Here is a 21,655-nt window from a genome sequence, read left to right on the forward strand (position 1 = left end):
CTATTTTAAAAAACTACGTTAATTCTTTAAGAAAAAAGTAAACGCAAAGCACAGCAAAATCTCTCAAAGGCAACAAGAATTCAGATAATTTGGAATATATACATATCTATAACAGCAAATTATGTCAAAATGTGGCATTTTAAACAAATAAAGAGAAGACATTTCTAGTCACAAAAGTGCTACGTAAATGAAGACCATAACAGTTCAAAAAAGATGTATCACCTCTGATCATTACATCAAGAATATAACATAAAAGCTCCTAGATATTAGATCAAATTTACAGCAGTTTTTTGGTTTTTAAAAACAAAACAGAACAATTACCACTGAATGGCTTTTTGGATTGTCCTGGGAGAAGTGGATTCTCACACTGACACTGGCTACATGTAGAATCACATTTGTATTCATTAACTAATCCTTTATCATCACTCAAAAAATGTGAAATGTTTGAGGGTTCAAAAGAATATTCAAAACAATCTAATTTGTTCATAAGCCGAGAAGTTCTTTGTGCCTGATAACTATGTCTAGGGGAACACTGATCTTCTTTAAATATTTTATAAGTCTTTTGACTACTTGTGTCAGGCAGCAAGTCTTGATTGTGGAGCCAGACTGGGTATTTGAACTCAGGTATACTAGTTATCCCTGAAACATTAAGATCAGACTTCTGGCTAGTGAGCCATCTTGGGTAATTCTTTTCAAGATTGTGTTCTGAACTGTCCTTGAAAGACGTTTTCTTGGAAAAAGATAAAGATGGTTCAGAAATGCATTTATTAGTCTTACTCACAAGTTTTGGGTTTTTTAGCCTACCACATTGCTTTCCTTTTATATTTGTATATACAACTGGAGTAACTAAGTTATCCTTGCCCATGGCAGTAGAGGGTTCTTGAAACTTTTGATTCTTTCCAGTGTTTGAAGAAATCAGTCTTCCAGTGCATTTCTTGCTTTTCTTGCTAATTCGGTGACGTGATCCAACATAAGTGAAAGAAAATGATCCATCTGCTGGAAGTTTTAATAGATCATCAGTTGTTAGGCTAATGGAGTCTATGTCATTAATAGTCGGTTGTCTGTAAGGTATGGACGAGCCTTTTTTGTGATCAAATGTCTCAACAGCTGAAAAACAAAGCATAGTTCTGTTATCTTCCTATATCACATATAAAAATATTTCAAAATATTCAATAGTAAATGAGAATTAAGAATTTAAGAATCATTTTTGCCACTTCCCCTTTACCTTCACTAAAGCTTTGATTAAAAGCACAAAAGGTATAGGTTGATGAAATAGGGTGTGCTTTTTGTCCTCACATCTCAATGTGTTTTAACCAATTCCTACACTTTTCTCTCCAACCTCTTGAATTTTTCCACATTCTTTAATTTACTGATTCTTCAAGTTTTTTCATCTAGACATACCCAACGCACTAATGCACTCACATTAGTAATAGTCACTCAAGACTGGCTCCACCACAGGAAAAAAATATGATATTAAATTAGGTGCTTTTTTGCCTAATTCTGCAATAGCATTAGCACAGAGAAAAACAGATGTTCCAATTCTCTTCTGGAATATAGTGCCCATATCCTTCTAAGAGTCCAATGCAAATTTTTTCCATACTACTGCTATTCATAAATGCTCAGTAACTGGGTTATCAACAGATTCATTTTCCAAACTTGTCCTCATAGTAGCCTTATTAAGGAAAAACTCTTAATATCTTGTGAATATTACTGTCCCATAGAAAACAGATCAGGACCACTAATACAGTCTTATCCCATTAATTAGAATTGATCAAGTATAAACTCAGAAAGGCTGAGATTCATTTAAAGTCATTAAGCTAGTCAATGAAAGCTGGAACCATCAGTTCAGTGCTCTTTCCATTACACTATAATAAAATGGCTTAAGGGTTAGGGTCAGCCACCTGCTATTATAAATTATATTACCATGTTTCCCCGAAAATAAGCCCTAGCATGATTTTTCAGGATGACATCCCCTGAACATAAGCCCTAATGTGTCTTCTGGAGCAAAAATTAATATAAGACCTAGTCTTATTTTCAGGAAAACAGGGTAATAAGCTTCCCCTCCAAGGTCAAAAGGGGATCTTAGCTGAAAATTCCTGAGAACCAGAGAATTACAGAATCATTTAAGAAAAATATCCAGATCGCAATATTGTAAGTCATTTTTACCCCAAAACAACAACAAAAAAGCATTTAGTTTTCCAAGACTATAACACATTTCTCAAGTGCTTTAAATCTGTGGACAAAAAGATAATAAGAATAAAAGCATACCATTGTTTGGTTTCCAAATATTGTTGGAGAATTCCGGTATATCAGCAGAACAGTTATCAATGTTAATCTTTCCAGTGCTCGCACCAGGATACATTCGGCTTAGATCAAAATCATCAATATAGGCCTGTAGAGCCTGAGATGCAGAACTGTACAGTTTATCTTTATACTGAAAAGAGCCATCAGGGTTAGAGGAATTACTACCACTCAGGCTGCAGCTTGCTAACAGAGAAGATACTGAAGATTCCCGAGAACAAACTCTGTGTTTTATATTTGATTTTGCCATGGCTTCCTCAAAATGGGTTATTTCTATTCATTTCTTTTAGAAACAACTGTAATATAAAAACAAAAGTTTAAGGTTCCAAGTAAAAGGAATAATAGCTATATGCAAAGAAATTACTAAATGTGTAAACTTTTTATCATTTTCTTTAAAGATTAAAATCTATTATCTATAAATCCTTTTTAGGCAATGCACATTATAGATTTTGTATGTTTTTTGTGAATTCCTTCATCATTGATTTAGAAAACATTTAGTGAGCATCTACTATGTGGAATTATATATAGAAAAATTATCTCAGAATATACATGGAAATCACCAAGGGAATAGTACTCACATTTTTTTTTAAGTCCTAAAAACTACTGATGTACAGTCTTTACTTATGGTGACATATTCTATGACATCACAATACCTAATATTCCCTCATATGGAATATTTTTAAATTCATAAGCTCATAAGCCTACTACTACGCACTGCAGATAGTAGGTGCTCAATAAATTTTTTAAGGCATCAAACGAGATATTAGAAACAAAAAGGAGCAGTGGAGAAAAAAGCCCACTTTCAATGTTGTAAATGCCAAAATGTAACTTGAGCCAACACTTTCACACTGGAAAAGACTTGAAAGAACAAACAGTATTTATCTATAAAGAAACTACAAGTCATACCATAAAATGACCTAGCAAAATGATGTTTTCCTAAAATAACATTGCTAATATCATTTTCAGACCTTCATTTTTCGTAGTACCTCATTATTTTCAATTCTTATATTAAACCCATTCAGCCCACCTCTCTTTTAAAGGAGACAAATAATTAGGAAATTGGCTTAATGTATTCATCTTAATGTTTTCCATTATTAAAATTAAGAGAATTTCTGTCTACCTTAATATTGCAATAGGATCTATATCTGAAAACCAAAGAAATACGATAGTGAAAAGGCACTACTTTAGTACATGACATTCTTTTAAAACTAAATCAAATATCGCCCCAATAAATTTAATAAAAAATATGTATAAATAAGAGGGCTAGACTAAATCAGTTTTGTCCTTTCTTTACACTACTTACTGTCTAATGATGTTTAAAATTGCCTCAAGTAAATATCGCTTGGAAAGTAAGTTTGACCAAACGTTTTCTCCCTTACTCAAACACAGTACAGGTTACAGATTTTAATTTTACAAAACCTCAAAAACAAAAACCTAAAAAGGCAAAGCTGTTGGATTACATACAGTTCTCGGTAAGCGGGTTATAATTGTTATTTTAACTCCCAGGAGGCAAAAAGAAAATCTACAGTTGCTTGTACTATGGAAAGTTTTCAAAAGTATACAAATGTAGAAAAAAGTTTAATAAGCCCCTATGCACCCATCATCCTGCTGCAAACAATTACCAACTTACCCAAACTTCTCCCCCTTCTCCCACAGGATTATTCGGAAGCAAATCCCATATATTTACCATTTCTTCCGTAACCGTTCGTATTCCCAGAAGGAAATCCATCATTCCGAATAAAAGGGTAAAACGAGCGGCAAGCAATTTCCACTACCTTTGATTCAAAACAGAACGTTCAGTGTTAAATAACCAATGGGAAGAGCTCGCGGGAACTTAAGAACAACTCTTAGCAAGAACAGCTGTCACTTATGTTACGAAACCGAACATTTGTTTAGTCCACAGCAAAAAGAATTAACCCAGGGAAACGAAGGTTGCTGGCGCCCCTGCTCCAGAGCATCCTGTTCCCTCCGGGCGTGGGGTTCGAACCCGCCGCCCACATCCAGGACACGCCCTCCCTTGGGGACCTTAGCAGCCCGACAGTCAGACACTGGCCTCTCAGAAACCATTCATCAGGCCGCAGGAATCAGCGCCGCCGAGAGCCGACCGAGTCCTTGGAGGTGCCGGCCCGCTGCCTCCCCGCCCGTTACAATCGACGCCTCAAGTCCCCCGAGGTCCAAGTCAGGTCCCCTCCGTCCCGCTCCGCGACCCTCCACGGCCCGGGAGCCCAACCCCGACAGTTGTCCTTTTCCCACAGGGACTGTACACACGTTTCCTCCCCCGGGACAGTCTTCCCCTTCCCTCCCCGCCACCCTTCCTTTTCAGCCTTTCCCCAGTGCTGTCCGAGGATGGGACGCCCCTGGAAAACACACCCCCCTTTTCGGACCGAACTCACCAGCGAAGATCCAAAAAGAAATACAAGTGCACACTTCCACAACTCCGCGCCGAAAGCCCGGGCCTGCCACCGGACTGGAGACGCGACAAAGCATCCCCGACCTGGACCCCGCCGAGCTTCGGGCTCGGCGGGCTCGCAGCTTCCTCCGCCGTCACAGCGGCGCGCGACGCCCGCGCTGGCTTTCAAACGGACCCAACATGGCGCGGGCTTGCGGTGCGCATGCGTGACGCTCGGGCGCGGCGGGGCGAGCTGGGCGAGGGGCGAGGGGCGTCGCGGGCCGTGAGGTCGCACTGCTTGCTGGGGAGTGTAGTTTCTCCCTCTCCAGCTTTCGGGGGTGGGGGTTCTGGCCAATATCCGCGCCGCTGCCGCGCACGCCCTCCCCACCTCCGTCACCGCTATTTGCCGCCAGTCTGCTCAGACGCCACGCTGAGCCTCCGGCGGGCTCCTGGGACTGTGCGAGGGGATCGGGTGGGGAGGGAGACTCGGGGCCCTTGTGGCTGACGTTTCGGTTGCCGAGAGCCACCTCCGCCTCCCCAGTCCTTCCAAGCTCGGCCTCCCGGCTTTCAGAGCACCCCTCCCAGGATAAGACACCATCTCGGCCAGAGGGGCGGGGGGCATCCTCCCCGACCGCTTTCTTCCCTCCCTCCTCCGTGCCTTCCCCATTTTTATCCCAGAGCTCGGCCCTCCTGGGCTCCCAGCCAGCCCCTCACACTCAAAGTAGATGCGAAATTGGAGGAGGGGAGTTTGGCCAGGGAGGGGATTTAACAAACTTCTTGGGAACCTTGATTCCCAGGAAGAATGGCAGTGACCCAGCACGGAGTGGGGATGCAGTCAGGCAGCCCAGAAAGTGGGAGATTATACAAACAGATGTAAAGACCCACTAACAACATGTGTGAACCTGTCTACAAGGCTGGGACAGGCTATGAGATGCGAAGAATACAGTTTCAGCCAAATGGTGTATCCAAAAAAGATGCCATCTCAATATTGGTTTATGTTTGTTTTCCACTGGCCCTGTGGGTCCTTGATTATCCTTGATTACTCTTGATTACTCCACCTGAATATGTTCCAGCTCATCCGATGTTACATCACCAGGTAATACAACAGTACTCTTGCTGAGTACTCTTCTTTCAACCTCTCTAGCCCACTAAATTTAACCTTCCCCTTTTTCTTGGCAAACGAGAAAGTCCAGAAGCTACAAAATTCAGTTGAGTGGTTCGTTTATTGTGGCAGTAAGTGCTCGGTGATTTAAAAATGAATAAGACAAAGTTCCTGCAGGAGTTTACCCTCTAGCGGTTATTTTCCAATCACCTGTGCAATTCAATTCCTAGATCAGTCAATAGCAAGTACATTTCTGATAGGAAATAAAGAACCGTGTTATTTATGCTGGGACAAGCCCAGGTCAGGGACCTGGCAAGGGTTGTTAATGGCATGAAGTTAAAAAGTTAGACCTTTTATTATGCACACTGCACCTAGGCAGTATCTTGAACGTTTCTCTTAGGTGCTACCCTTTTCTTCCACCTTGGGGTATAGATAGCAAATGTTTCCTAATGAGGACACAGATTGTAAATAAAGGACTCTGGGAAAATATAAAGGAAATTAGCCGATATATTGACTTAATTCATGGATCAAAATAATTCTACTTCCATTTTGTTCCTTCACAGGTTAAGAGATATGAAGATCTCCATGAGGATTTGGAAGAAAGTCCCAATACTTATTAAAATCCTGGACTAAATCTATTAGAAAAGGTAAAGAAACCAAGAATCTACGAGGAAAGAGGAGTTATAATGGTTTAAGAAAGTTTTTCAAATCTAGATGTAACTAAGTGTCATTCGTTGCTGAGAACTAAACAAGAGAAAATAGATTTATGTTCCAACCTAAGCGCTTTAGGTGAAAGCTAAGGAAGACATGTTCTGATAATTTAAGAAGGTTTATTGAGGCAACTCTATGGAGAGTTTTTTTAAAGGTAGCCTTAAATGTCCATTTTAAGAACAGAAACTAACTTTTTTGATCACTCCCTTAATCCTTATAATGACCCCATGAGATAGATATTATTATTATGCCCAATTTAGATGTGAGAATTGAAGTTCAAAAATTAAGGAATTTATCCAAAATAATATAGCTGGTGGTGAGTGGCAAAGGCAGGATTTGAATCCAGCTCTGTGTTGTCACGTTCTTTCCACCATACCAGCCAGCTTCCCCTAACTGAAAAGTGAATGATGGGCCAGAAGACCAATGAGATTCCAGCGTCCCGAACTCATTCACAACAGAAACAATATCCTACTCAACTGTTTTTACCATCCCTAACCCCTGGTAAGGGTTCAGTAAATGTGTTTAAACTAAATTGATGTGAACTTGGTATCCTGTCTGAAGAGGTGACATTTAAACAAAGACACCAATGAAGAGGAGTCAGTCATTAATATTGGGGAAGAATGTTACAAGCAGAGGGAACAGCAAGTATAAAGACCCTGAGGTAGGAAGATGCTTGGGTGTATTTGAGTAACAGCCAGGAGGTCAATATGATTGCAGCCAAGTGGTAGATGTAGACAAAAGTTGCCTTTGGAGAGGAAGCCAGGGGTCAGATCATTTAGTGCCACTGCCACTCACTTTAAAAAGATTAATTCTCAAGAACATCTGATCAACAGACTATGCTTTACAAGAGAAAGGAAACATGATTAAGCTGTTAGAAATGATTTATTGAATGACAATTATGTACCAAGGAATAGGTGGGATATTTAAATGCATTATCTCATCTAATCCTCACATTAATTTCACAGAGTTCAATATCATCCCAGTTTTAAAACTTGAGAACATGGGGAAACAGAAATATTAAATAACACGGTTCACAATTAGTCAATGGCAGAGACAGGATGTGACCCAGGTCTCTGACTCCAAAGCCTGCTCTGTGTACCACACTGTTTTCTCATTTGAAAGACTGAATAAGGAGGAAGGGGTTCATGCATACATGCATTCAATAAGTAATTATTGTTCATTGTTATGTGATGGGCACTGTAGAAATAGTATCAAAATGTAATACAACATTTTAAAATGTTTTGTATGATTACATTTTTTACCCATTATTTGTTTTTAAAACTTTGCAGGTAGATGGACTATAAGGCACTTGCCCAGCAAACTGCTCAAGAAATTTTAGGTTACAATCAAGATACATCAGGCTGGAAAGTTGTTAAAATTTCAGTAAGAAAACAAGTTAAATATATTTCAAGAGTTTGTCTTTTAATAAGAAACAATTCATTGTGCAGACATTTTTAAAATATTTTTTTACAACAAAAACATATATTTTTACTTTGGATTTTTGTTTTGTTTTGTTTTCTGTTTTTCCTTTTTTTCTGTATCTGATAGCTAATTTATTTGTGGATTTTTGTTCCCCTTTGAGAAAAAAGTAACTGTTTCCAGCAAGCCTTCTAAAAAATTCCATGGAAATCTGTGAGTACAATTTCCTACTTACAATCATTGTTTTGACATAATCAGTGGCACTGATGTATGTAGAATTTAATTTTGCTTCATTAGTGATAACACATTATTTGCTAGTGATCAGGAAATAGAAATTAATAATAAAGTTATTAGGTTGAAATTATATTTATAAAATAGAGCAATTATGTACTATCTAATCATTTTCAAACCTGAAGACAATCAGAAAAAACAAATCCCTTTTATTGAATAATTCACTAGGATAGGTAATTGCCACTTCAAGAAATAATTACTATAAAAATAGATTAGTATTTTCTTGCTAACAGTAGTATTTTGTGGTCTTTTAAACACTTCACTTTTCCAATAAATGAACCACTGAACATAGTTTCTTTCCCCAATTTATTTCTTTTTCTGATATATGTTATATTTTTCTGTAAGCTGCTTTTAAGGATATTTTTGAGGACCCTGTTATTTCAAATATAAATACACTAAGGGAAACTATGCTGACATTTTTAACCTTATTTTTAAGAGTTGTTCATTTATTTATTGCTCATGATATCACACTAATGCCATAAGATCATCATGTTATTAAGGAAACCAAATATTATTCAATTTTTTTTTAAGATTCCACTCCTTCTTTCAACAACTTCATTTTGTGTTTCTCGCCCATTTTTCATCTAAAATTTACCTATCTAGTGTTTGTGTGTTCAGTCTAATTTTTTACGATAGGACAGAGCTGGTATGCTTTCTCCTATTTGTTTTAATAAATTTAGGAATATCACCCCTACCTTTATCTAAATTATGAGTCTAATAGTGGCACTTTCAAAAATAGGCTGAGGTAAGGTCAATTCCAGGCATACAAGGGGAATATGCTTGGATATTGTAGTTTTTGGGAGCCTCACATATTAAATCAGTGTAGACAGTACCCTGTACATCAAGTAAACCTTGGAAGTTATTTATTCATTCTACAAATACTTCCTGGGTGTTTACTAGCAAAGTGCTATACAAAATGCCTAGAGCTGTTCAAAGAATAGCCTCAATTAGGCTGTTTAAAGCTTTACTGAAAAATTTTTTATCAGAGATATTTTACATGCAAAACTAAACATGAAAAACATTGGAACTTTCTGCACTCACATTTTAAGTGAAATTGATATATACCGAATACTAGTTATTTATTGATGCACAATGTCTTACCCTATATCTTAGTGACTTAACAGACATATGTTATCTCATGGTTTCTGTGGGTTGGGAATCAGGTGTAGATCAGCTTGGTGACTCTGCTTCAACTATTCTCACAAGGCTGCCTTCAAAGTGTCAGCTGGCAGTAGGTCTCATCTGAATACAGCTCTGCTTCTGAGCTCCCTTACGTGGTGGTTGGCAGGATTCGGTTCCCCGTGGGCTGGTTGGACTGAGGGCCTCAGTTCCTTGCTGGCTCTAGGCTGGAAGCCTTCCTTAGTTCCTTGACATGGGTCTCTCCAGAGGGCTGCCACAACATGGCACTTTGCTCGCCTCAGAGGGAGGGCTCTAGGAGAAAGCAAGAAAAAGCAAACGAGACAGAGGGCCAGAGTTTTTCTGCCACCTAATCTTGAAAGTGACTTCCCATGACTTTTACAATATTCAGTTTATTATAAGAATAATTTTGTTATGTAGTTTATACATAAAATTTATTGCTAGGTCCAGCCCTAACTCAGGGGAAGGGGATTACACAAGTGTGTGAATACCAGGAAGTAAAGATCAATGGGGGCCATTTTTGAGGCTGTCTGTTACACACTGGTTCAGGCAAACTCTTAATTCTTTTTTATAACTGAGCTATAGTCCAATGAATATCAAGCACAGCTTAAAAATTAGGATCGATGAAAGGTACATGAAACTCAATTTTGCACGCTTGTTCTCTCAAGCACAACCCACTGATTCTTCTGAGTTTGCCATGTTTATGTACAGAAGGAGAGTATGATTGGAACAGTTTGTGTTTTTCAAACTATCTATATTATTCTAAATCAGCTATGGCAGATATTTAGCTTTCCACAAAAGAAATCAATCTGAACACGTTGGTCAGGTCGATCTGCCTCAGTGGAAAGTTTACCTCCCCCAGCCTGGAGTGAGAAGAAAGAGAGACTGCAGTCAAATTAAGGGAAAAAACTAGGGAAGCTTAATTTTTTTTTCCAGTACTTCAAAACATAGCTACACGGTTTTATTTAATGAGTTGTAAATAATCAAAGCAAGAAACGTGCATATGAATTTATAATGGACAACTGAGTGTAAACGTTGTACATGTTGGGATGGATAGTATGGTCAAATGCACTTTGCCAAACTAGTGTCTGATAAATGTAATCCTGCAAATGGGATGATTGTCAAATAACTTTTTCAAAACACTCCAGACTATCTTCTCTTGTTTGAGATTCACTCTAAAATTCAGAGAAATCCTAAAGTAAAAAAAACTGTTTAAATCAAACTTTTCCAAATATTTTGACCAAGAACGTACTTGTAAAACATAGGCCAAGATAATGGATGATCTCAGATTCTAATAGAAGCTCTAATTGACTAGATATGTACAGAGAGAAGTAACTTATTTTTCATTATCTTCCTGCTCCCATCCTAGTGCCTGCCACCATCATCTCCCGTCTGGATCATTTCACTAGCTCCTAATGGACTCCATGTATCTACCCTTACCAACTACATCCTGTTCTTCACACAATGGCCAAAGTAGACTTCTTATATATAATTCAGATTGTCACTTCCTTGCCCCAAATCTTCTAATGCCTTCCCATTGTGTCTGATATAAAATGCAAACCCTTTATCATGGTCTGCAAGGCACTATTCTAGCTCCTGCTTACCTCTCTGGAGACTGTTTTCACACAGTTCAAGGAGTTTTTTAATGGTTTTGCTCTGCATTTAGCCAGGGACTGCTGGCTTGGAAGTTGTGTCACCGGTCATTACTCAGAGGGCACAACCTTGGGCATACACACATTCTTCCAGACCACCAGCGATGAGTATGATTTTATTTTATAGTTGTCAGAATAGCTTATTGTTTAGTTGGTGATGGGTCAGAGATACTTGAGTCTCTTGAGCCAATAAGACGTCAGCCCTTTGCTAATTTGTTTGTGGCTCTGGGGATCCCTGAACTCAGCCAAGTTATGTCTGAAGATAAAAATATTTGAGGATATCTCATAGAGAAAATTAGAGACCAACTGAGCTTTTAAAGAGAAATTAATAAAGAAATAGTCTAATGAATTCCTTATTTGTTTACCAAATCTAAAAACAAAGGGTCAGAGGAAGAACTCTACATAAATATGACAACTATTTTCTGTAATAGCACTTGTTTTGTTTTTTTTCCTCACTTCCTCCAGAAATTTTAACTTTTTAGAGGTTTAAAATTTTGATTTTATTTAACCTATTCCCTTAGTTTGGAAAGAATGATTAACAGAGAGAAATAGCCAGTATAATTCAGACTTCATTTGCATATAACAATCTTCTGCTAAATAGTGGATTTTAATCCAGTTTTCTCACATTGTCTTAATTTCGTTGATGGATAGGCACACCCAACTTCATTGATGGATAAACAAAAATGTTAGTTATTTGCCCAAATCCTGACGTGTGAAAAATAAATGAAATTCAAAAGTCAGGGTCTAAAAATAAAGTTTAATTGTAACAGAGGTTGCCCATTCATTCTATACTGTGTATGGCTGCTTTACTGCCACACTAGCAAAGTTGAATAGTTGCAACATAGACTGAGCAGCCCACAAAGCCTAAATTATTTACCATCTCGTCCTCTACTGAGAAGTGTGCTGACCTCTGATTTAGACCACATTACATCCTCAAATTAGGAATTAGGGCCACAAGATACTGCATAAGCACACAAACTTCTCATTAGTTACTGTTGACCTATGATAAATACAGCAGGTAAGTGTTTATAAGAAAGATTTTAGAAAAATCCTAAGTGAAAGTAGACCCTTTGGAAAGACAACTATAGAAACATTATAAACAAAATTAGCAGAAAAATGAATTTTTAAATAATTTATATTAATTATTGCAATGCATATTTAAATTAACTTTGCCACTTCCAATTGAATATTACTGTTTTGAATTGCTGATATTGCCTTCAAGTTTTCTTTACTGTTATTTGCTAAATTAGTCAACTTAGATGAAACTTGTTAAATTTTGAATTTTCTTTATTTTGTTAACTATAGATACCGTGTTGAAGGCGTAATTCCAGAACCAACATGTAAACTATCTGATTTCCTCTACAAACCTGAAAATAGAGTTACATGGGATAAAGCATTGAAAATGTACAATATGGTACACAAGGTTGATTTGGTAATATGTTGTTTAATTTTGGACTTTTACTGTATTAGTTTTAGTTTTATATCTTAGTGATTTGAGTTTATTAAACCTGTATTATGTGGACACTTCATATTTTATAGATTCAAATTGAGTTGACATCTTTTTATTACTCAAGAGTTTAATTCCAATTAGCCTCATTCTGTTTTAAATGCATATCACAGAGTGAAGCTGGTCAGCTCTCTTGAGAGGTGTGCCTTTGGTTGTGAGGAGACGAACTCATGGATTCTCCTACTTTAGGTGGAGAAAAGAAAGACTAAGCATGCCTTGTTAATGGGAAGTCAGTAGATTTATATTATTCATAAGACATTAGGTAACAGGAACAATGTAGACACATATTATAGGGACTTAAGAACAAACAGCGTGTAACTTTTAAGAGTGAGGATAAAGTCTGAAATAACGTGTAGATGGTTGTGATTTTAGAAACACTTAAATACATCATCTCAGTTAAACAGGGAGAATAAAAACAGAGAAAAGAAAATATGGGTAATTGTAGAAAGTTAAAGTCATAGAGGCAAGTAGGGCTTAGAAGTGGGGAGAAGAAAAGGTCAGTCTGAGGTGAGGGTAGAGTGAAAGCTCAGGAGGAGGGAAAAAATGAATGAAATGAGAGAGGAAGGATGAGACAAGTAAGTCTCTCACCTTCTTTATTTAGAACTTTTTAGGTTAACGTTTACCTCCTTTTAGTAAACTGATTGTAAAGTCTGGGAGTAGGGAGAGGTTGTAAAAAAAGCCCAGGGAGGTGTCGTCTCCTAGGGATGTGCTGAAGTTCTAGCCACAAAAACAATCATGATCATGATCCTCTTGGGATTTGAACATTCAGTTTGAGAAACGTGGTCCGTGACATGAAAATCCAAACATTGGACTGTTTCATTCACGATTGCATGACACTAATTATATAGTTCTGTTAGCAGCTCAGGTATTTCTGCTGTTGGCTGCAAGTCAGCTGTAATAATGGAAAGAATACTAGACTTGGCATCAGAAAACTTGAGATGTGACTTGCTCAAGGTCACCACAGGCAGTGCATGGTACGACCAGGTGTACACCTGATCTTCTGATTCCAAATTCCGGGCCCTTTACAGTATCCCGCAGTATCTCTGAATAGCATTCCCCTAAAAGAACTTTTTTACCTTCCTGTGGATATTCATCATCAGGTGTGTTTTAATGACTCATTCACCCCATTGGTGAGGGAGGGATTCCTGCTCTAGAATTAAAGCGGTGGTCAAACATGACACCCAACACTCCACGAGTGAGATCAACAGCAGCTTATTAATAATTAATCACAGCCCAGGAGAGGACTGCTATGACTTTGTTAAATTAACATTTGTGAAGTGGAGCATAGAGTGCCGGATGGTGAGCCATGTTCAACAAAAGAAATTGAAATAGAGAAGTTTGTCACTCACAGGTCCTGGAGGAAGTACACAGCAAGCCTCAAGGGGCCACCCAGGGAGCTCAAGGCAGACAGGCAGGACCTAAGGCCCTGCCTTTCCTAGGGTCTGTGGGTTGAGTGCTTTGGGGTTCCAGGGTTAAGGCCTGATCTGTCAATTCAAACCAAAAAGAGCAGGGTTTTGGTAAGCTCCCTGGAGGACCTTATCTAAGGGGCTCACAGGGGAAGGCCCTGGGAGGCATGGGAGACGGCTGAACTCAGGGCTGTTGGAAAGTCATATCAGGAACCTGCATTTGCTTGTGAGTTAGGGCTGTTATCTAGGGCACGTACTTGCACGAGGGGGCGAGTGTCCGTTTAAGGCCACAGCAGGCTGCTGGGCCCAACCAAATGGATGCTGAGGCAGCAAAATCATGCAGTAGCTTGGCTAGACTCTCAGGGACACACCATGCCATGCAGTGTGACATGGGAGTTGCACTCAGGAACAGAGTGAATAACCGGCGAGGCAGGCTTTATAGTATCAAGAGATTGAGGTGACCCTGATTATGCAAGTGGATGCGATTGGTTGTTAGAATAATTTTCCAGGCTCACAGGGAACTGAAAACCCACTGCTCGGGGATAAGTAGGAACTGTGCCTGATCCTGTTGATAAGGAGGGTTGTTTGGCTAAGGGTCCTTATCGGCGGGAACAGAGTCTGGAGAGGAACTTGTCCTCCTTATTCCGCCAGTTGTCTTGTCAGCACATAATATCCGTCATTTAATTTTAGGCCTTACACCAGAGGTGCTAAATCAATATACCTTTCAGAATATATTACCTAGCCAATGTGGAGTAGTAGAAATGGTACTGGACTGGGAATCAGGAAATCTGGGGTCCCCTTATCAGGTGTATCATTGACAATATTTTCCCCCATTCTCTTGGTTGTCTTTTCATTTTGTTGATGCTTTTCTTTGCTGTGCAGGAGCTTTTTAGTTTGATGTAGTCCCACTTGTTTTTGCTTCTGTTGCCCTGCACTTATAGTTATCGGTCTAATGATCCTTCAACACTGAAAATGCAAGCTGATGTGGTGATAAGTTTAAAACTTCAAAGCCCTGCTTTTTCCTAATAGTGGCCAAACTTATGCAGTGAAATTCTTTGGGGAGGAATACAAAGAAGAGAGATTAAATAACTGCTGCAATCTGTATGGTTTGATTTGTTTCAGGACACATTCATATGCCATACCATCACACAAAGTTTTGCCATGGGCTCAATTTCCCCCCGAGACTTTATCGACTTAGTGTACTTCAAGCGCTACGAAGGGAATCTGAATGTTATCAGTTGTAAGTTGAAACATTTTGCCCACATTTTAGAATTATAATAGTATGAGTCATTAATAAATGTTTTTCCTTTAACTCACATTTCATAAGAAGTATATTTTCAATTCTTTATTTTTTTATTTGCTTAGTGAGATTAATAAATACATGCATAATAACATAGACAAGTCTGATGTTTTACCCAACTCTGGAGATGCCGTTTAGCGTATCACAGTCAATGATTACCGGCTCCTACTGGCCTTTTTGCAGCATATAGCCTGCAGCACTGAGTACAAACATTCTTGTTGGCTAAAACTTCGGAGCAGACATTTAAAAACTACTAAGACACAAAAGTAATGTTTAGATGTTTTTTTTTATATTTGAATTGTGGAGAATGAGCATATTTAGTACTGATACAATTCCCGAATCTTCACATAAATCTACTGATATTTCTTTAGCGCATTTAGCTATATGCTTGGCCCCCCAAAATATGTCTCCCTCTGTAAAAATACAATGTGCAACCATTTCCTAACTTGCATTATTCACTGAAAACAAACCAATTCATACCACAAAGACCTTTGGACCCCGACAACTCAAGATAAGTCTGGTATAGGAATTTTGGTAGGATAGTGGCCCAGAGCCCTGGTTTTCTCCGGAATTCAATTTAATCTCACCATTCCTATCTGAATTCCTCCTGTCAGCTACTTGGGGATAGGGGCAGTTATGTGTTATTCATTATTATTTCCCAACAAGGTTTCAGTTACCCTGGTATGCCTGTAGTACTAAGTTTCAGAGTCCTGGTGGAGTCATAGCTCTGCTAGTAGCACTCACGCACATGGTGAGCTTCGCTGCAGCATATAACTGAGGACTGATGCTCGTCACTTCCTTATAGTTGTCTCATACAGAGGGTGCCAAAAAAGTGTATATACATTTTCAGAAAGGAAAAAACTGTATTAAAATTACGCTGATGGTAACCACTTTAAGCACCTCTTGTCATTGTAGGAGTCCAACGTGACTTGTATTCGTCTTTTGTTATTGGTATAATTACAGTTCTAATACAGTTTTTATTTTCTTAAAATGTGTATACATTTTTTGGCACCCTCTGTATATTTCATGTGGTGGTCATTTAGTTGTCTCATTTTTTTTTTTTAAATGAGGGCAGATAAAAAAAATGCATTCACTGGCTACAACATAAAATACTGTCTGAATCATAGATCTGTTATTTTCTGTGTTTTGAAAGCAGACCATTTCTGTCTCATTTTTAGTGGTAAAAAAGAAGTATGGAAGTTAAGAATGAACAAATAGTAGTAATTTTTCAGTCATTCAGTGATCAGTACTTAAATTGCTTTAAGCAATTTCTTTGAATGAATTATCAATAAATATTGATAGTTTTTTCTTAATGTTTCTTTTGCTTTTGTTTAGCTTACTATGAACCTTGCATTGAGCTAAATGTTTTGCATGCTTTATCTCACTTAGTAAGTAAACTGAAGTTCACAGAAAATAAGTTACGTAGCAATAAGCAGCTGAGCCAGAATTAAAACTCAAGTCTTTCTGATTTTCCAAAATCTGTGCTAACTACCACCCAATATGCCTCCCAGAAGACTCATATTTGTTCTTGGAATATAACAAATTTTATTTTAAAGACAAACATAATCTCCACATTTTAAACAGAGAAAATATATTTTAATATCACTTCTGGCAATACAATTATGCCAATCTAATAGGCTCTGTTGAGATGATGAAACAGACCATGAAAATGGAAAATTCATTCAACCACATCTGTCTCCTAAGCTAGGCTTAAGCTAGTGTTTAACACTGTACTTCCCACAGAATTGATGGCTTATGTTAAAATCAGTAGGAAAATCCATCTTATTTGACAAGAGGATTCAGTTGCACAGAATATATTTTTTAAATACTTTTAGAAAGAGTATATAATTATCATAAACTTAACCATAATCAAATGACCTCCCTTCTACATTCATATACAATACAGTTATACTATATAACTCCTAAAACAAATTCTACTGATTTTTAGTTATACTTTGAAGTTAGGGAACTCGCAGAAAAGAGCACTTAAAATATATTGACCAACCAAATAAATACATCAAATATTTTATTTTAAAAAATTATTAACAACAAAAAAAAATTTATAAACCCTAATAGAATAGTCCTTTTTGTGTGTGATTTCTTCCTTTCCTTCAAATCTCAGAAAGAAATTAAATGATACTTTTAACATGTTTTCCTGTATGGAAAAGGTAATAGCATCTTTAGAAATACTAGCATGAAAAAGTTTGAGAGGACAATTGTGCTCAGACTAGTATTTTCTCAGTTTTGGCCTGTGTACACATTGATATGTACAAACATATGCACATGTATAAAACTAATGTCAATGCTGATAATAGGTTAAATTAAAAGTTTTGTCATACATTTTTAAAAATATGCTACTGGAAATAGAATTTTTTACCTTTGTGAAATAGGTTTCATTTTAATTTTTTTTTTTTAATCACTTAGCTAAAAGTGTGGATTTTCCAGCATTTCCTCCATCGTCAAATTATATCCGTGGTTATAACCATGCTTGTGGCTATGTATGTTCACCTCTGCAAGAGTAAGTGTTATTTGCATTTCTTTTAACAGTTTTTAGTTCAAGTTGTGATTTGTTAACTAAAGGATTCCTAACTCATCGGTAGAAATATATACCAGCATATTCTATTGGGAAAAAAAAAATGCCCCTAAATGTGATCTTTAAAATAATTTTTTATAAGTATTTTCATTTTAAGTATAACCAGAAAAGATAATTCCCTATAAAGGGAATTAGAGGTTTCTGGAACTAGTCACACACACTGGTTAACCTTAACCTGGTGTTTCATATTTCTCCATTACAGTCACTTCTGTGACTTATTAAAGAATTTTTGTGAATTAAAAATAAATTTCCCTAGAATTACAATACACTTACATTTCTCAGCAATGAATGCTTTATCTTGAATGAATTCTTTCCAATAGACTAACTACTGAGAACAGATACCTGCAGAATGAGACATCCAATAAGTAAATTCAGATTAAGGGAAGAGATGGAAAAATCAGAGATGAGCCATTGCCTACAGATGGCCAGCCTAGAGATAATAAAATGGTAACATACAATATACAGCCTGCAAATGCATATACGTTAATTGAGTGTGTATCCTTTCACAAATCCCTTAAGTTTTAATTATTATAAATGATTTTATATTCAGTAAAAGATGCTGGCACATAAAAATAGATGTAAAAACTTTATATTGGTCAGATACAAACCTCTCAATATGAGAAAGAAAATACTGAAGTCAAGGTAGTCAAAATAAAATTACATTTTTAGACTTGCATTTCTTCATGTTTTCACTACTGAATTAGAGAACTACAAGAACTTCACAATCATTTGCATTAAGGGACGGGTTCATTAGTGCAGGAGACCATGGTGTGTGAATCTAGGGCCAAGACTTTATGGTCCACAGAAGGAGAGAGCAAAACAAGGGAAGGGTTACCACTCCAAAGCAGCGGGGTAAACCGGGCTGGCAGGCATGCGGATGGGGAAGCTGCACACCTGACAGTGTACTTCGCAGGCAAAGTGCTTTCCCGCACCTGTCCACTTTCCCTTACCACTGCAAAAAACGGGACAAAGGCTCTGATCCAGACCTTCCGTCTAGTGTGGGAACTCTGCCTAGCATCCTGCTGGAGAAAAGATGTCGTCTTATTCATTGTCTCAGAAAAAGGCACTGACAAAAAAGTGATACTTCTGTACCTTCTCTTTCCTTGCAACCCAACATTTTGGACAGCCAACATTTGTAAACAAGTCGTGTAGTAAACTTATAAAACATATTATTAGTAGTAAAGGTAGTCTCCGGTAAACACTGGAAAAGCTTTCTTAAGTGTGTAAAGCCCTAGTAAACTCAAATAGACATTTAAGACCATGCAAACTGCTAGCGAGTATTCTCACTTCAGCCACAGGCAGCACCCTAAGAACAGTCTAAGCTCTGCAGAGGAGGGTGGGAGAAAAGGGACGCTCACGTGGTTTGTTGGAGCAGTGGTCATATCTCTCATTTTGTGGAACTATATGGCACCTTGCATATTTTAATATTGATATTAAAATTTTTCATAGGATTAAGAGGGTGCAATGTTTGACATATTCTAAATATTAACACTTTTTAGAAATTGTTACAGTGCGCTTATAAAGCTATCCAGTAGACTCCAAATACCATAACAACTTGAAACCCACCATTACATTATCAATTTAAAAATATGTACAACTTTAACAGTAACAAAATAAAAAAATAAGGTTAGTTGCAGAAAAATATCTCATTTTTGTAAAAAAAATGTATATGTGGAGTACATATATGGACATATGTATGCTATCTGTATATACATAGATAGTAATCTGAAAAGATACAGTCAAAACTAGATTATCTGGGGAACAGAATAAGTACAATAATTATGAAAATTGTGTATTTAAATTTTCATAAGCATATATTACTTTTGTAATTAAAAAAAAGTCAATATGACAAAAAGGAAAAGCAGACTAAAACTGAAGACTGTAGTCTTCAGTTTTAATAATCTGACTACTTAAAATAATCTGACTACTTAACATTTTTATGTAAAATGTTTATGAGTGAAAATCACTCCACCTTTTTTCCCTTCCTTCCTTCAGTAACCACGTATCCTATCATGAGCACAATGGAGGTACTTAGCAGTGAATAAGACAAGACGTCTGCTTTCTATTAGCTTGTACATTCAACAGATAAGTCTAAAAACTCTTTGTATGTTTACCTCTTCCTTTGTTCACAGGAACCCGGCACATTCCAAACTAGTGATGTTTGTCCAGACAGAAATGAGAGGCAAATTGTCCCCTTCAATAGTTGAAGCAACCATGCCTTCCAATTTAGTGAGCTTCATCCTCAATGCAAAAGATGGAATAAAGACATGCAAAGCTGCCTCGGGACACGGACATCAGCACTGTGCTCATTCATCATTCCCAAAGAAGAAATGAGGCCACATGAATGCATGTGTGGCAGCTGCTGCAGTTTGCTTCAAAGTCAAGATGCATCAACACTGTTAAACTCTTCTGGGCAGGATTCTTGTACAGGTTACGGAAGGTACTTGGTGAAAATAAGAACCCATAGTTGTATAAAAGAACAGCATTAAATATAGTTTTTAATCCCACAGAAGAATGATGTTAAGTGACAAGTGTTCTTAATGCACTTTTATCTTTTGCTTTTTTCCCTGGAAAATGTTCTGCAAAAGAATCAATAAGAAAGCATGTATGGTCAGGTCAGCATTAATTAAAGATTAAAATACATTTTAAATTGTTTTTCCTTCACTTACTGCTTAGATTGATAATTGTAGGAAACACGAACGTAAAACTTGAAAAGAATGCCACTAGAATTATGACCAAAGAGATCTAGAATTTAAAATGGAATGAGTCATGAATCGATTCTGGTTTCTGGCCAACATGCAGTAGCTCATTCCTCGCAAGGACGCTGCACAGAACAGAACAAACAAGCATAGGTGGAAAGAAGGCAAACTTCCTGGGACCTTTGACACTTGAGAAATGACATAGTGGTGAGTCATTTCCTTATTGCCTCTGGTAGGCCCCGGACAGGGCGCTGCAGAAGCCTCCAACCTGGAACCACCAACAGGCAGGAACAGCAAAAGCTTCAAGAAAAAGCCTGTTCTCCTAGCCATAGGAGTGGCTAACAAAAGGGTGGCCTACAGAACAAAAATCTTTTTGACGATACCCAGCCTACACCAGCCGAACAGCAACCTAAAAATTGCACTGACCTCATGGTACGGTTTCAGTGGGACAAAGCAGAGAGGTGATCTTCCCGCCACCTCATCCCTGTCCCACAGAAGCAGGTGGTGGTACTCTGACACCCCCACCCTATGATGTCGGCCAGGTTGAGCAGGGAGCTAATCTTCCATCCTCTACCTAGCAGAAGCCGACAACATTCTAATTACCTTCCAGGTGGTGCAGGCTGACCACGCAGGGAGGAGGTTTTCTGTCATCTATGAGCACAGTGCTCTGATATCCCTGCTGGGGTAGTACCAGTGGGGTCCCGTGGGAAAGTGAGCTTCCACCTCACCTGGCAGCAACAAAACGGAACTAGTTAGTGTGAAGAAGGGCTAGTCACCATCCAAACCCACTGCTCTCCCCTGACCCCTGGGATCACCAAGGCCCAGCAGGATGCTGAGCCTCCATCCCCAACTAGCACCCGTGGTTTCCCTCTGTGTATGTTGAATGGTGGCCCCTAAAAGGTATGTCCCTGTCAAATCCCTGGAACCTTGAATGTGACCTTATTTGCAAAAAGGATCTTTGCAGATGTAAGTCAAGGGCCTCAAAATGAGATCCTGGAGTATCTGGGTAGACCCTAAATCTAATCACAAGTGTTCTTACAAGACATAGACGGTGGGGACAGGTGGAGAAGGCCATGTGAGGACAGAGGCAGAGATGGGAGTTCTACAGCCACAAACCAAGGAACACCAACAGCCACCAGAAGCTGCAA

The 21,655-nt window shown here is 38.1% G+C and overlaps 3 protein-coding genes across 10 annotated transcripts in view; 1 reads left to right on the top strand and 2 right to left on the bottom strand.

Moving 5' to 3' along the window:
• The window catches only part of LG09H18orf54 (linkage group 09 C18orf54 homolog), a 24,370-nt gene extending 19,537 nt beyond the window's left edge, over nucleotides 1–4,833 (bottom strand). For 4 of the 6 annotated variants that reach the window (XM_019721964.2, XM_074339954.1, XM_074339956.1 and 1 more), the window contains exons 1-4: nucleotides 4,695–4,833; nucleotides 3,989–4,076; nucleotides 2,269–2,597; nucleotides 322–1,107 (exon numbers count right to left, since the gene is read on the bottom strand). In XM_019721964.2, the coding sequence (XP_019577523.2) occupies nucleotides 322–1,107; nucleotides 2,269–2,551 (1,069 nt within the window). In that variant the 5' untranslated portion in view covers nucleotides 2,552–2,597; nucleotides 3,989–4,076; nucleotides 4,695–4,833. Of the gene's footprint in view, nucleotides 1–321; nucleotides 1,108–2,268; nucleotides 2,598–3,988; nucleotides 4,077–4,690 lie in introns of all 6 variants that reach the window. The other 2 variants (XM_074339957.1, XM_074339953.1) reach the window with 2 other exon arrangements.
• Nucleotides 4,781–20,460, top strand: STARD6 (StAR related lipid transfer domain containing 6). 3 transcript variants are annotated; one of them, XM_074339959.1, is made up of 9 exons: nucleotides 4,943–5,786; nucleotides 6,356–6,439; nucleotides 6,883–7,004; nucleotides 7,793–7,886; nucleotides 8,086–8,135; nucleotides 12,308–12,434; nucleotides 15,038–15,155; nucleotides 17,640–17,733; nucleotides 19,941–20,460. In XM_074339959.1, exons 4-9 carry the CDS (start codon nucleotides 7,797–7,799, stop codon nucleotides 20,140–20,142), a joined length of 681 nt encoding a protein of 226 aa, XP_074196060.1. In that variant the 5' UTR covers nucleotides 4,943–5,786; nucleotides 6,356–6,439; nucleotides 6,883–7,004; nucleotides 7,793–7,796; the 3' UTR covers nucleotides 20,143–20,460. The 3 variants fall into 3 exon arrangements, with proteins under 3 accessions (XP_074196061.1, XP_074196060.1, XP_074196059.1); XM_074339960.1 differs by lacking the exons at nucleotides 4,943–5,786; nucleotides 6,883–7,004 and adding an exon at nucleotides 4,781–4,907; XM_074339958.1 differs by lacking the exon at nucleotides 6,883–7,004 and having other exon boundaries at nucleotides 4,944–5,786.
• Nucleotides 20,271–21,655, bottom strand: part of POLI (DNA polymerase iota) — a 33,361-nt gene continuing 31,976 nt past the window's right edge. The window contains exon 9 of the mRNA XM_074339952.1: nucleotides 20,271–20,387. Coding sequence (XP_074196053.1) covers nucleotides 20,329–20,387 — 59 coding nt within the window. The 3' untranslated portion in view covers nucleotides 20,271–20,328. The remainder of the gene's footprint in view (nucleotides 20,388–21,655) is intronic.

This window comes from Rhinolophus sinicus, linkage group LG09, assembly GCF_036562045.2.
Source record: "Rhinolophus sinicus isolate RSC01 linkage group LG09, ASM3656204v1, whole genome shotgun sequence".
NCBI classification, from domain to species: domain Eukaryota; kingdom Metazoa; phylum Chordata; class Mammalia; order Chiroptera; family Rhinolophidae; genus Rhinolophus; species Rhinolophus sinicus.